The sequence below is a fragment of the Pelodiscus sinensis genome, chromosome 3, assembly GCF_049634645.1.
Source record: "Pelodiscus sinensis isolate JC-2024 chromosome 3, ASM4963464v1, whole genome shotgun sequence".
Lineage (NCBI taxonomy): Eukaryota > Metazoa > Chordata > Testudines > Trionychidae > Pelodiscus > Pelodiscus sinensis.
Window position 1 is genome coordinate 57719115 of NC_134713.1, and position 14664 is coordinate 57733778.

Here is a 14664-nt window from a genome sequence, read left to right on the forward strand (position 1 = left end):
GGAAAATGCAGACAATGGGCACCTTTGGTATGTGATGGGCGAAGATTCCTCTCCTGGGACAGTGCAGGCGTGTCAATTACTGGTACTAGCCATCAGGGCAACGGGAGGCCCCGGGTCGTCAGCTAGCCCATTTACTGTCTGGTTTCTGTTTATGGTAGAGTCAGGGACAGGCAGCAAACCTGTGTTCCCAGGGCATCAAAGGCTGACTGCCTTTCTCTTGCTCTCTGGGGGGGGGGGGAGGGAAACAAGATGGGGTTTTGTGTCTGGCTACACACCCCCACCATGTTAAAATAGGGATAGGAAACTCTCTGCCAACTCTCCTGATTACCCACATTTTTGAGGATCTGATCTGGCCCCAGTCCCAATTAGATTGGATAAATGGGGTTCCACTGTATATTATTGTAGATTAGATTGTGATAGTATCCAAAATGTTCTATACACCCTCCAAATATAGAGCTAGACATAGTCCCTCCCCTGGAGAATTTGCAATCTTAAAAACAATTTCATCACTAGTAATTGCCATCCTTCCTTTTGTGTAATTTCAAGCTAAAATCAATGCAAGTGACTGGAGCAAAACTGTGTGTGTGCAAATAATGCAATCAATGTTGAAGACCTTACTTTAAATCTTAATCCCAAATGTATTTTGTTGTAAATTACAAATTAAACTGAGTTTAGTGGTTTTATCTTAGTTCTTCATATTGAATGTTTATTCCTGTTACAGAATGAACACACAAAGATCCTGATCCAATGCTCATTGAAGTGAATGAAAAGACTCCCATCCAATTCATATGCGCTTTCAACCACACTATAAAAACAAAAAGGATGTGGTGATATTTGCACAACCCATACCATACTGGGCGGGGGGAGTAGAGGTTGTGCATGGACACCATGGTTAAATCCATGGGGTGATATCAGACTTTACAAGCCCCGTGGTCCAAAGATGCTCATCCCAGTGTCCAAGGTAACATGGCCTAACAGCCAGATTCAGGGTAGCAGCCCTTCACTTACATGGCAGTGTGGCCTAACAACCCAAGTCAATAAACAGCCCTTCACTACAGGGCAGCAGCTCTAATAGCCAGTGTCTACATTGCAGCTCTTTGCAATGGAGCAGCTTGGCACAATAGCCAGTACCAAAAAGGCCACCAACAGGAAGCCTAGCAGCCCAAGTAGTGGGACCTAGATCCACTCAACTCTCTCAAGCCACAACGCAGGTCTCTGCCAATGTCAGCTCAGTACACCACTGACTCAGTAGGGAATCTCACCAAAACATGCTGAGCTCACCTGTGTGAATGATATCACTCATGCACCCTTCCTGGTCACTTCCTACAGTATGCAGTGGTGTGGCAGTCCTTGAAGATAGGGTCTCCAGGTTCCTCAGCGCAGGTTGCTTCCTCCTGCTCCAGCTGCTGTGGAGGCTTATTTCAGTCCTCCAGGTCTCCAGTTCTACCAACAGGTTCTGTGGCTGGTTCTCAGCTGGAGCTCCCACCAATATGTAATGTTTAAGACATAAGAGACCTTAAATATAAATGTTTGAGTTCATTTCTTTCCTCTCCTGTGACCAGTCTCTGACTGAGCTAAATTGCTTCTTTTTATACTGGCCCAGCACTTCGAGCATGCTCAGTATGTTGGGAGGGGCGTGACACCCTCTGGCCACAGTGTTGTGCTAACCCCTTCCAGTCTAAGATGGGGTACGCACACCCCTTCAGAGATAATAATTTGCAAATAATTTGCAGATTAAAAAAAGTGCTCCTCTTTAGAAAATTTAGGCCCTCCAAAGAAGGATCACAGAGACTACCAGGTGTGACTTAAGGAACTAACCAATAACATGAATGACTGCTCATTTGGAACCAGATTCTGTCACCCCTAACTCCCACTACCTAATACAATACTCAGCAGGTGCTGCTCATAAAGGTATTATTCGATGTAAGTAAAATGTGGCTAAACATAGTTCTGGTTGCAAATAAGGAACAAATCAGTCTAAAGGACACCGTAGGCAATTATAATTCATGGATGGAAAAAAGGATTAAATTAATCAGTTAAATTATTCACTGTTAATATAACAGAGGTCTCTCACTGACCTCTAGTCAGAGGAGAGGCTCAGCGCTGGGCAGGGCTGGCCTTACCATGAGGCGAACTGAGGCAGCTGCCTCAGGTGCCAGACTGTGCAGGGAGCACCACTAAGATCCAGAGTGTAGAAAATTGTACTGCTGGTGCAGCGAGGGAGCATGGGGGTGTCATTTGAGCTCCCTGCCTCAGGTGCCAAAATGTTGTGGGCCAGCCCTGATGCTGGGAGGGCAAATGTTTCACAAGTTACAATTGAGGTGCATTGGCACTGCAAGTGTGAGCATGTTTGCAGAGTGCATGCCTATGCTAACTTTGAGACTAGCAATTTTTATCGCTGACTGTATTAATTTTAGAAACCCTGAAGTTTCTGATACTATATGCAATTTTGACCTGCAGTTACTGAAATTATCAAATATTAAAAGTGACAGCTCCATCTCACAGTTATCAAACATTTTAAAATAGACCTGAAACTGCTGAAGGAAACAACTTTTAAATTGCTGAGTTCTGTGCAAAAAAAAAAAAAAAAAAGGGATGCTACATTTCAAAAATGTTTGAGTTCATTTTCCTCTGAAGACCTCAGACTTGGAATGCACATTTTAAGGAGTCTGAACTTTCAGTATGTGTGAGTGTCATCTTTTCACAAAGCCAAAATGCTTTAGCTAGGTTTGGTGACACTGAAAGTAACGAAAAATGGATTCAGCCAACAAATAATGAATGAAGTAATCATCCAGAAACGGGGAGGGAGGAAGTTCAGTGAAAGAAAAATAACAGTGCAATAGCTATTGTGTACATAAATCTCAGAATCATTTTGTATTTCAAGCAACGTTAGAGATGATATATAGCGTTTAAGACGTGTGATACTTTAAATATTAATTGCCACATCAGTCATATAACAAAGATAGATTCCCTCAGATCAGCATATGTATTACCAGAATCATTTGTAAGTTAATGGGATACTGCAGAGTGAGATATGGGTCTCTGCCTGATCTTTGTAACCCTTACAGAACATTTTGGGCAAGAAGAGGGGTTGGCATCTGTGCAAGGACTGAAGGACTTTCAAAGGGGTCAGGGCTCCAATAGCTAATAGGGATGTGGAACACTTGATTATCTTTGTGGATCTAGGAACAGCTGGGCCCCCAACCTCATCTTACAAGATAGGTGACTACAGTCAGAATGAAAAGCTGTAGGTATTTGCTGGGTATAAATGTTAACAGAACAAGGCCATGTTCCATCACATGCTTACTTATATGCTCCATATCGTCTGTATTTGGGCCACTTCCAAAAAAATTTCACCTCGGCTCACTCGAAGCACTTCTACAAACAAACTTCTGCAGCATTGCCTACAAAATCATGCCCAGACTCATAAAAATAATTAAACCAATACAATGTATGTTTGGGTAACCATACTGTTTTATTATAACCCATCTGCTTCCTCCTCTCTCCCTGGTGCATGTTATGATCCTCACTTGTCCACATTTGGTATGCAAGCTCCTTGGGGCAGCAACCTCACTTCTGTTTGTTGCTTGTGAAACGTATAGCACACTTGTGGAAACTATAAAAATGCCGGGGCCAGCCCCAGATGCAAACTAGTTAAAATATTACTTAAGTTTCATGGCTTTTTTATGCAAGGGGAGAGAAAATAGTCTATGCAGATGTCCTCTGCTGAACATCAGGTTGTTGGCAAGAGTGGAGCAGGAGAAAGAGAGAGAGCTCACACCATACCATTAATTACCTGGGATAGCTAAGTAGAGCTGCTGTCAGAGCCATTCCTGATTTACATGTGATTTTTAGCCCACTGAGCTCTTCATCTGAAATTTCCATCTATGGTCTTATTTTCCTTGTGCTCACTTTTATTTTCCTAAGAGATTCAGAACAGCAGTGTTTTTTCCACAGGGGAGAAACCCATCTCTTTGCTGCATGCTGCAGCTTTGCATACAATTTGGTGATTCGTCACCATGGACTTGATATTTAACATGCAGCAAATGAATGTGCTGTACACATGTACAAAGAGAAAGAAAACACTTTTGTTTCTCAGGGGATTATGCCTGAACTGAGTCAGTTTTTCTGGAGGTGCTTTGGGAAACAAGGGGGAAGTGTATGAAGTTTTAAATATCATACTTAATTACTCCTATGCCCAAGGGTATGTCTACACAGCAGCATTATTTCAAAATAACTTAGTCCACTTCTACACAGCAGGCAGTTATTTTGAAATGTTGAAATACTGTCAGGCTAGAGGAGTTCTTACTCTGACCCCTGTAACCCTCATTCAACAAGGAGTAAAGGAAATCAGAGGAAGAATGCTCTACTTTCAAATAAGTGCTGTGTAGACACTCCCAATTTTGAAATAAGCTATGTAATTGATGTAGCTCAATTTGCATAGCTTATTTCGAGTTAAGCCCTGCTGTGTAGATGCACTCAGAGATTTAATCTCTCTTCTTTCAGGCTTTGAAAAACACTTAAATTCACTCACAAACTCCATCTTAGTAATGCTTTCAAAGAAGAAGAACCCTGAGATAAATTCATCCCTGATATAATTGCAGTCAAGTCAATGGAGTTACACTACCAGAGTTTAACTTGACACTGTCTGTTTTTGCTAGAATTTTTCTCCATGGCCTCTTCCACTCACTTCCTGAGAAATTAGTTCAAATCTGGACTCATCAATGAGACTGGACTTTTTTTTATTGGCATGCAGAAACACTACACAGAGGTGATTAAGCTCAAATGCAGCAGTGTGAGTTTTAGGGATTTACCACATCATCAAAGCAGGTAATAATAAATAAAATTATATAAATATTCTAAAACACACTAATGTATGAACATTATATTTTATATTGTATCACCCTTTATAATTGCCTTACTAATTTTTGTAACTAATCCCTGTATAGATCTTGAACTGTCGTTCATGAACTGCAAAATCTACTATATATTTGGGAGAGAGAGAGAGTGTGTGCGTGTCCATATATCTGTCTGTCTGTTCAAGAACTACTCCTAAATAGTAAGAGCTAGGATCACCAAGTTCAGAATACACCTTCCTCTTATTATAACATAAAGCAAGGTAAGGTTTTGGCTGGGTTAGGAAAATAGTATGTGCCTGGAATAGAATTGCTTTCATGAAACCACATGAAGAGAGACACTCACCAGCAGGTGAAAATGGCTGGCCGGGGGGCACCCTCTCCCCATCCAGGGTTGGCCAAGTCCCAGGTACCCTTTAGCTGTAGCTGCTCTCCTCCCCCAATTGCTGTTTTCCTTCATTGGGGAGCGAAGGGAAAGTGCACAATTTCCTGCATTCGTCACTGACTGGGAAGCACAGGAGGCAGATGAACCTGGACCTGAGCCAGCCAGGGAACATGCACTCTCCCCCCACCCCGTCTGTGCCCACTGCAGCACTTATGGAGAGGTGCTTTTCACCTTTCACCAAGCTGCTGTGGTAAGAGAGGGCTGGGGTAGTATTCTCTCCACTAGGCAGCCTGCATATTGAACCCCTCATCCCCAGCCTCACCCCAGAGCAAGAATTTAAAAAAAAATAATTGAGTTAGGATTTAAATTTACATTGGGTAAATCATCTAACATATTAATAAGCAAAACTGCAGCTGCAAACTTATCAAGTGCTGTTCTTCTTACTATTTCTTTATCTATCAACATGTTATTTACAAATCCACTTGTGAATTTACGGTTAACATGTTTCCTTACTTCTGTTTTCTTTCATTGTTCACACAAGGCCTTCATGTTGCAGCAAGAAGGTGCTTGCTAACACTCAAAGGCCCAGTCCTTCAGTGTGAAGAGAAATGAACGTCAACTCCAATAGACCTGAAAACTGGAAAAAAAAAACACCTTTCATTTAAAATCCTAAATGCAATAGAACATGAGCTCTTGATTTGTAAGAGTGTGTGGATCATGACCTGGAAATTTTCTGTTCAGTTTAGTACACTCATCCCTGACTCTGCTCTGCTTTTTCAGTTTGCCAGGAAGCTGTATGGGAAGCCTTTCGGATCTTTTTGGATCGAATTCCTGATACAAATGAATATCAGAACTGGGTCACTGCCTGCCAGCGAGAAACCTTCTGTATATTTGACATTGGCAAAAACTTCAGCAACTCTCAGGAACATCTGGAGATAATTCAGCGGGTAAGAACAATTTAACTTTCTTTAGAAATGGGAAGATTTCCTAAATTCCACCCCTTAAATATCACGCATAAGATCAAAGGAATAATGTAGATAGGGGAGGGTGCACTGCAAAAAAATCAGCATTCACTGAGTAAAAAAAGTGGTGTTACCAATAAAGTAAATAGAACTAATAGGCTTCTGGTATTCCACTGAATACACCCACTAGTAAAAAAACCTTTTTTAATCTTTTTGCAGCGAGTAAAACATAGAACCTTCCAGGAAAGGTAAGTAAAGCAAATGTAGAGTACTCACCAGTTGATGCTACTGCCTTTTTGAAAAAGGTATGTGCAGATTTATGTGGGAGTGAGAGAATGCATGAATGTGCAGTAACCTGGTGTGCAGTGTATGTGTATATGTAAAACTGTACAATAACAGAGCCCCATATAATTAAGGCTGTGCAAAAGCCTTAGTTAATACCTTTCCTGGCTTAGTGTGACCAGAAGCTCAGACATGGCCAAAGCCTCTGTCAGAATAGCTGGCGTGAATGAGGGTGACTAACACATAGGTTCCACAGAATTCTCCCCAAAACCTTAATATTAAATTTAAAAAAAGATGGAGAAAAGGGTAATTCACTGGTGTGGGGAAAACTAAGACATTCCTTGATTGTAGAGGGTCTAATCACTTTTTGCTCCATTCTACAAGTGCAAATCCTCTTACATAATTAAGTTATGATTAGCTCAGTGTTAACTGATGTTCAGTTGCCCTGTAAATCCTACCATGCAGAGAACTGTCACTACACAGACATTAAAGCCTTTTTGACACTGGGAAATTCACTATTTAGCTATTTCAGAGGAACAGTTGTTTGTTTGTTTTCAAATTTAGCTTAATCTAGTTCTGGAATACATATTTTGCTAAATTTCTATTGGTGGACAAATATAGCAGTAGGAGAAACTTAGCCTATCCCCGTCCCAATGATCTCATGTGTCATCACTTGGGACCATTTGCAGACCAGCTATATTAAGCACAATTATTTATCTAGTTCCTTTTCTTTTTAATTAACTACCCTGTCTCTCTCTCAGAAATTAAAATGTAAAAACAATGTTAAATGGACACCAACTTAAGTATACAGGCAGTCCCCGGGTTACGTACAAGATAGGGACTGTAGGTTTGTTCTTAAGTTGAATCTGTATGTAAGTCGGAACTGGCGTCCAGATTCAGCCGCTGCTGAAACTGATTAGTTTCAACAGTGGCTGAATCTGGACGCCAGTTCCGACTTACATACAGATTCAACTTAAGAACCCCAGGCATCCCCAAGTCAGCTGCTGCTGAAACTGATCAGCGGCTGATTCCAGGAAGCCCGGGGCAGGGGCTTCCTGTAGTCAGCCACTGGTCATTTTCAGCAGCTGCTGACTTGGGGACACCTGGGGCAGAGCAGCTGGGGTGCTGCTGGGTTGGTCCAGTGGCGCCCAGAGCGGCGCTACGGGACCAACCGGCAGCGCCCCAGCTGCTGTACCACAGGCGTCCGGAGCAAAGCCATGGAGCACGGGGGCAGCGGGACAGCCCAGACGCGCCGTGGCTATCCTGCTGCCCTCGGGCTCCGTGGTTTTGCTCTGCTTTGCTCCCCGTCCCCCTGGTCTGCAGACCAGGGGAAGGGGGAGCAGAGCGGAGCACAGCAGAGCGGCGGAACGCGCGGCCAGCTGACAGCCCAGACGCTTCTGGGCTGTCAGCTGGCCGCGTGCTCCGCTCTGCTCCCCCTCCCCCTGGTCTGCAGACCAGGGGGAGGGGGAGCTGAGAGGAACAGAGCGGAGCAGAGCGGCAGAATGCGCGGACAGCTGACAGGCCAGATGTGTCTGGGCTGTCAGCTGGCTGCGCGTTCCGCCGCTCTGCTCTGCTCCCCCTCCCCCTGGTCTGCAGACCGGGGGGGGGGGAGCACAGCGGAGCACGCGGCCAGCTGACAGCCCAGACGCGTCTGGGCTGTCAGCTGGCCGCGCGTTCCGCCGCTTTGCTTCCTCTCCCTGGTCTGCTGGAGACCAGGGAGAGGAAGTGCCCCGTTCGTAACTGCGGATCCGACATAAGTCGGATCCGCGTAACTCGGGGACTGCCTGTAGTTTGAAACTTACTTAAACAGTTCCCCATGTTAAACTTACTCAAATCCCCCTGACAATATTTGAGATTTTCAGTACTCAAATTCTTATTTTTAAAAAGTTTCTTTCCTGTTGCAATGTAAAAGGATAAAGAACATGATGGCTATGATTAATTAACTTACTATATGAAATGTGCTGTCAAATGCAACAGAAAACAAATTAGAATTTTTTCTCATTGAATCACTTTAAAATTACTCTGTCTTTATAATGTAACAGTAAAAGTAATATTTTAAAAGTTCACGTTTTCCCTTTAATATGACATTAAAGTTATACAGTCATTGACTTTTTAAATACAAACCGGGATATGCAAAATTTAAAACTCTAACATAGCAACATGCAATGTGGCTGAGTTCATATATGTAGCATTTTGCATTTCTATTTTTCTGAATTATTGTGTAGCTGAATATATTCTAATAACATATTATTTGTATGTTGCAGTTGAGTTCACATTGCTGTTGGAATCTTAAGCTTTGCACATTTTTTCTGATTTTAACTGTTTAACCTTAATTTTTCACTAGTATTCCTTTGCTATATAGTGTAGATATAGAGATCATATATTTGCTGTATGCATATAAACATGCCTTGCATGAAATCCTGGTCACACTGAAGTCAGTGTCAAAATTCTTATTGACTTCAAGAGGAGCCAAAATTTTTACTCCTTGCATATGCATATTTTTAATGAATGGTTTATATTTTATTAGAGATACCTTTATTGTGTGTATATGTGAAAACTGGCATTTTTCAGTAAGACAATATTTATTCCAATAGTGACTTTTCTTCATTTAATAAAAAAATTAATTTCTTGGTTTGCATGCTATAGTGATTTGGAACTCCTTCTTCCAGGATCCAAAAATTGTTAAATAATTCAGTAGAAGCCACGGGGGAAGGGGAGGAGGAGGAGATGTTTTATGTCATATTCTGAAAAGATAGCCCATCAACCTCAGCTTCCAATCAGCTAAAATAAAATGATGGTAGATACTTACCATCCTATCTAATAAATGCAATTGTATATGCTTGATGGACAATAGACCATGCCCAAAACTCCAAGAGAATTATGTATGGTGCATGAATACTAAAAATATGTAGGGAAGAGAGAAAAGGGTCAAACCTGTCTTAAAACTCCCCAGAAGAATTTATACATTTGTAGAAATCTAGACTTCAATTTCAGGTATCTCACTACTATTGTGTATTCATTCACTCATTCGTTCATATTAAAAAACTCTCGGTACCCAATGCTCTGCTTCACAATAATAGCTTTAATCCATTGAAATTCCATTAAAGTCAATGACTTACACTCACATAAAACTAGTGTAACAAAATAGATCAGGCTCTATATGTTAAGAGAACATTAGGCCTTCAGGATAAAACCCTCACAAGACTGAAAATGACAAAATTAAAGTTGCATGCTTAATTCTGCCCCCTTGTATGTAAATATTACGGTACTATTTTAATCATGTGATTATCTGTCAAATTACCACAATATAATTTCATACAATTGTTTGTAGAACTCTAGGTATCCTGTGTAATAAGCTGTAATTTTTTTTTCATTCTTATAAACTACATTGTTATCATTGTCACAATGATCTCATCTGTCATTAGTGACTTTGACTTGACAGTTCTGAGTTTTCTGCTTTCTTAGGTATCTATTTTAATAATTTAAGACGTTGTTAAATTCCCAGTTCATATCAGTGCAAACTAGAGTCGTCAGTCAGCAGGCAAGAAGTATACAAGGGCTGAAGTGACTAATTATGAAGCTAATTTCCAATGCTCTCATGAACAGCACAAATTTCCTTATATACAGTTCAGAGGATGAGGCAGATAAAAATGAAGTTATTTGTATTTTAGCTAAACAATTTTAGCTAAAAATGTAGATGGCTCTGATTCTATGCAATTAGACTTATTCTTTATTACTGAATTGTTTGAAGGAATGATTTCATGTACGTTTCAGCGACGCTGCCAAGTACAGATTAGTAATTCATGCTTAAATATACTACATGTTATTATCTAAAGTTGTAGAAAAATATGGTAATTATATTCAGTTGCTGCCAAACACAATGTGCAGAGAATGTGGCAAAAGATGCACTGTCCACCTGCTCTACATTTTTCATGGTATAACTAAGTTAGCTATTTGGGCATATGCAGCATGACCTGCCTAGGCTGCATGTGCTGAGATTTTAATGTTTTCATCATTAACAAAATACTTTGCATATGTAATATATTTTCTCTCAGATCAGTTTTTGCCAGAACACTCCGCTCATAGGCATTTCCTCAAAAAAAAAAATCTATTTTCCCTCTAATCTAATGTATTCAATAGTGAAGTCACATGACATGACAGTCGCCAACCTTCTAGCCAATGTGTATTGGACATATGGCTGGCACAGGATGTCATACTTCTCTTTTAGTTGCAAGGGTACCAGCAATTTACTCCTCTTTCCAGGGATAAGTGTATAAGTGTTAGTTTGGGGAAAGACAACTATTAAATTCAGATGTCCAGTTTGGTAGTGCAAAAAACTGCCTCCGTGTCCAGAGATTATTTTAAATATCCATAACGTAAGAAGGGCCATTGATAAGAATCAATAGATAACATTCAGGCAGCCAGAAGGCAGAGCTGGATTCAGCCAGGACCTTGTGTTCATAAGTCCTGGTCATGAACAGATCTGGTGCAACATCAATGTGCCATTCCTATGTCTGAAGAAATGATGGGGTCAAACCTGCAAAGTTCAGATCTGGATTTGAATCTAAACTTGCTCAACGTTCTGGGGCATCTGGTTTAAGGCCCATTATAGAGAGGCCTGTGATGATGTGATCCAGATCGGACCCCAGATTTTCCTATAATTCAGCCTGAAGTCACGAGATCTGGTTTAAGACCATTACCAGTTTAAAGGGGATCATTGTTGGCCATCTTGCTGCCAGTGATCTGACAACTGATTCTCACTTATATCTCCTCCTTAATTATTCAGGAAAAATAAAGAGGATTAGTATAGTAGAGCCCAGTGGCTCCAAGATTAAAAGATGACAATATGAAAGATCCTTAATATCATGACCAGCAAGAGAGAAATATTTGATTTAGAGAATATTCACAGTGATTGATCTGAGGCCCTATCCAATTCTGACTTAAGTTGCAAATATCTTATAATAGTTTCTTAGTGACAGAAGGAGTGCAAAGCAAAGGGGAGAGAAATGTAAGTTCTATAAGTTCCCAAATAAAAAAGCAATTGATTGCTCCACTGCTGTGTTTAGATAGTCAGAATCAAAATGTTACATTAAAATAACTACTATAATTTAAAAACTGCATTTAAGATAGAAGCCAAAATTTCATTATATTTCTGATAATAATGGCACTACAATCATGCTGGCCATTAAATCATTCATGTCTATTTGATTAATAGGAAAGATGAAATATCTACAGAAAAGACAGGTGGCAAAAAGCACGAGGACATTTCTTCCCTTTCTACAGGTAAAACTGAAACTGCTAGTCCATTAGCACAATTGCTTGAAACAATTACTGTTAGAGTTTAGGAGACTGTAATTTGGTGACTGCAACAAAAGTAAAAAATGTTCAGTTACATACAGGCAAAAAACAGTGTCTTAGCAAAATAGAGTATATTAGAATTTTTGTATATCATACTTTGCCACTGAGACAAAGTTACCGACTCTAAGGATACATCTACAGAGCAGCGTTATTTCAGAATAACGGACATTATTCTGAAATAATATTGAGTGTCTACACAACAAGCTCATTCTTTCAAAATAAATTCAAAATAAGTGGCTTCTTACTCTAACTTCTGTAAATCTCATTGTACTAGGAGTAAGGGAAAGAGTGCTCTTTTTCAAAATAAGTGCTGTGTAGATGTGCCCAAATTTGAAATAAGCTATTTTGATTTAAGCTACACAATTAGCATAACTCAACTTGTGTCGCTTATTTCAAGTTTAGCCCTGCTGTGTTAGTACCCTAACTTGATTTCTCACATTATTTTCCATTCTTAGGGTGCACTTCAACAAATGTAACCTTTTGATTTGAGTTGCACCAAATAAGGTGACTGCTAATTTTGTTTCACTGATAAAATAATGGTTGGGGTTAAAGCTGTTGCATTTTGATAGCCAAAATCAGCATACTAAGATATTCCAAAATAATTTTTTATTTTCAAAGTATTTAGCTAGAAAGTCATATTGATATAAGCATATTAATTTCAGTTTTTATTTAAAAGTTGTGGCAGGAAAGACTATTAGCAGGTGTGATATATAAACCTTAATGTGTTTTTCATATTATGTGTTGGTACATATTGAAAATAAAACCTGTAAACACTAGTAATTTATTGTAATAAGTGGACCATCATCTTTATTAATTTGTGTATTATATAAATCTATTAAAAGTGACTTTAACCAAGGTGTTTGTAATATTATATATAATTTGCTTCCAATGGGGAAAAAAATCAAGGGTTTTTTTATCTCCAGAGTTTCTTGTTACTTGAAATTGAGCCCTAAAAAAAGATATTAGTCAGTCATGGAGGCCCATCGAGCAGCAGGGTTCAGCAGAATAGATGTACCTGCCTCAGTTTTCCTCTTTCAAAATCCGCAATAACTCCACACTAAGCTCTTTGTCTCAATAACACCTCTCCTCAAAACTTGGTGTAATATAATCCATAACAAAAGATGCAGAACATAGTCCATTTATCACACTCGGTGCACGTAGTCCCTAAAAAACCACGACATGTTGATACCCTCTACCTTTTGCCACCCTCTACCTTCATACCCATCACACTCCTGCATCTTCTGCCAGACCTGGATCTTTGTGGGTCCTCTCTTGTTCTCCCAGGACAACCACCCTCACCCTTCCAGCTAGAATGCAAGCCTACTCCTCCCAGCAAGAACTCCCCCAGCCTCTCTTCTGGCAGTTCATCCTCACTGTCCACCTCTTTCCCTAGACCATTAACCTCTCAGATTCCAGACCAACCAAAAAATAGACCCATCTCCTGGTCTCCTACCTCCAGTTCAGAAACATCAGCAGACAAGTTTCTCTGCTGCTCCCTTGCCTTAAGCCCTCTTTGGCCTTTAGCTTGAGCTCTTTGGCATACAAGTTAGCGTACAGCTCTGCTGCTACCTGGCCTTGAGCTCTCAGGCCCTGTCTCGGAAAGGTTAGACAGCAAATTGCTCTACTGCTCTCCTGCCTTTAGAGGAGCTTTAGGCACCTTCTACACTCTTCTTGTGCCTAGAAAACCCTCACCTGCTGCTGTCTCCTTGCTAGGCCCAAGTCAGTTTTAAGTCAGTTGGGGAGAAGCTGACAAGATGCAAGTGTACTTGATTCTTCCGTCTTAATAGGCCAGTGTCATCCTGTGACATGGTCAAGAACCAAGGACTGCAAGGGCAAAATCAAACATACACATTATTTTTCCATATGGTAAGGACATTTAGCAGAATACATGTATTGTGTGTCACTAAATACATATATCCAAGTCCTCCACTGGTCCCTTGCCTAAGACCTTCTTTTTCCCTCAGCTTCAGCTCTCTGGCTCAGAAGTTCTCAAAGGAGTTAAGTTCAGAGTTACTCTGCTTATTGCAACCCCACTGACTTTATAATATTAATGAAAAGCCATATAATGGATACAGCAAAAGGACTCTCAGTCACAGCTTCATGCATTCCTACATTTTCATAGCCCGGGCTTTTCTTGACACACTTACACACCCCATAGGAAATTAGGAAATGCATTTTCTGTTAGTTGATATCTAAGCAACAGAGAAAGGTGACTGATTTTTGCCATTTTCTAATGAATGTCCTTTTCTCAGTTCCTTTTTATTTTAAATCCTAGCAGGTGCCCCTAACATATCTCCACCTCCATATGCATCAGCTTCTAATGGCACTCTACGCAACGAAATTGTCAATGACACAAAGACTCCTGTGAAGGTAAGGACAGCCTAACAACCTATTTACTATTGATTCACCTCTCTTTTCTAAACTAATATGGCAAATAAATGAATAAATGTTGTTTATAGAACCCTGCAGTTCAGAGCCATTAGTGTTTTTTTCTGTTCACTTCAATTAAGATTCAAGAGTTTTATTAGCCTCTCTTCCATACACTAATGAGTAATGGTTCCTGCTCATGGGTGTGGAAAATATACAGACTATTATAATGTCTTTGAAGCATAGTTCTCCTTTTTCTCACAATTAAGGCTCTTAGGCCTAATTACACAATTTTGCAATACCTCTATTTCATGTAAAAGCAGTAAAAATTTACACTCTGAGTTCTGTACCGTGCAGTGGAACAGGCAAAAATATCACTAGTCCCTCTGGCCTTTCTTAGCAACAAGTGTGACACCGAAATCCTCCCTCACATCTCTTCAGAGCAAACTTCCCA

General features: G+C 40.3%; 1 protein-coding gene across 1 annotated transcript in view; it reads left to right on the plus strand.

Annotated features, from left to right (window-relative positions):
- IMPG1 (interphotoreceptor matrix proteoglycan 1) overlaps nt 1-14664 on the plus strand; it is an 89641-nt gene that overhangs the window by 15859 nt on the left and 59118 nt on the right. The window contains exons 3-6 of the mRNA XM_025189134.2: nt 6022-6188; nt 6423-6451; nt 11701-11768; nt 14119-14213. Coding sequence (XP_025044919.2) covers nt 6022-6188; nt 6423-6451; nt 11701-11768; nt 14119-14213 — 359 coding nt within the window. The remainder of the gene's footprint in view (nt 1-6021; nt 6189-6422; nt 6452-11700; nt 11769-14118; nt 14214-14664) is intronic.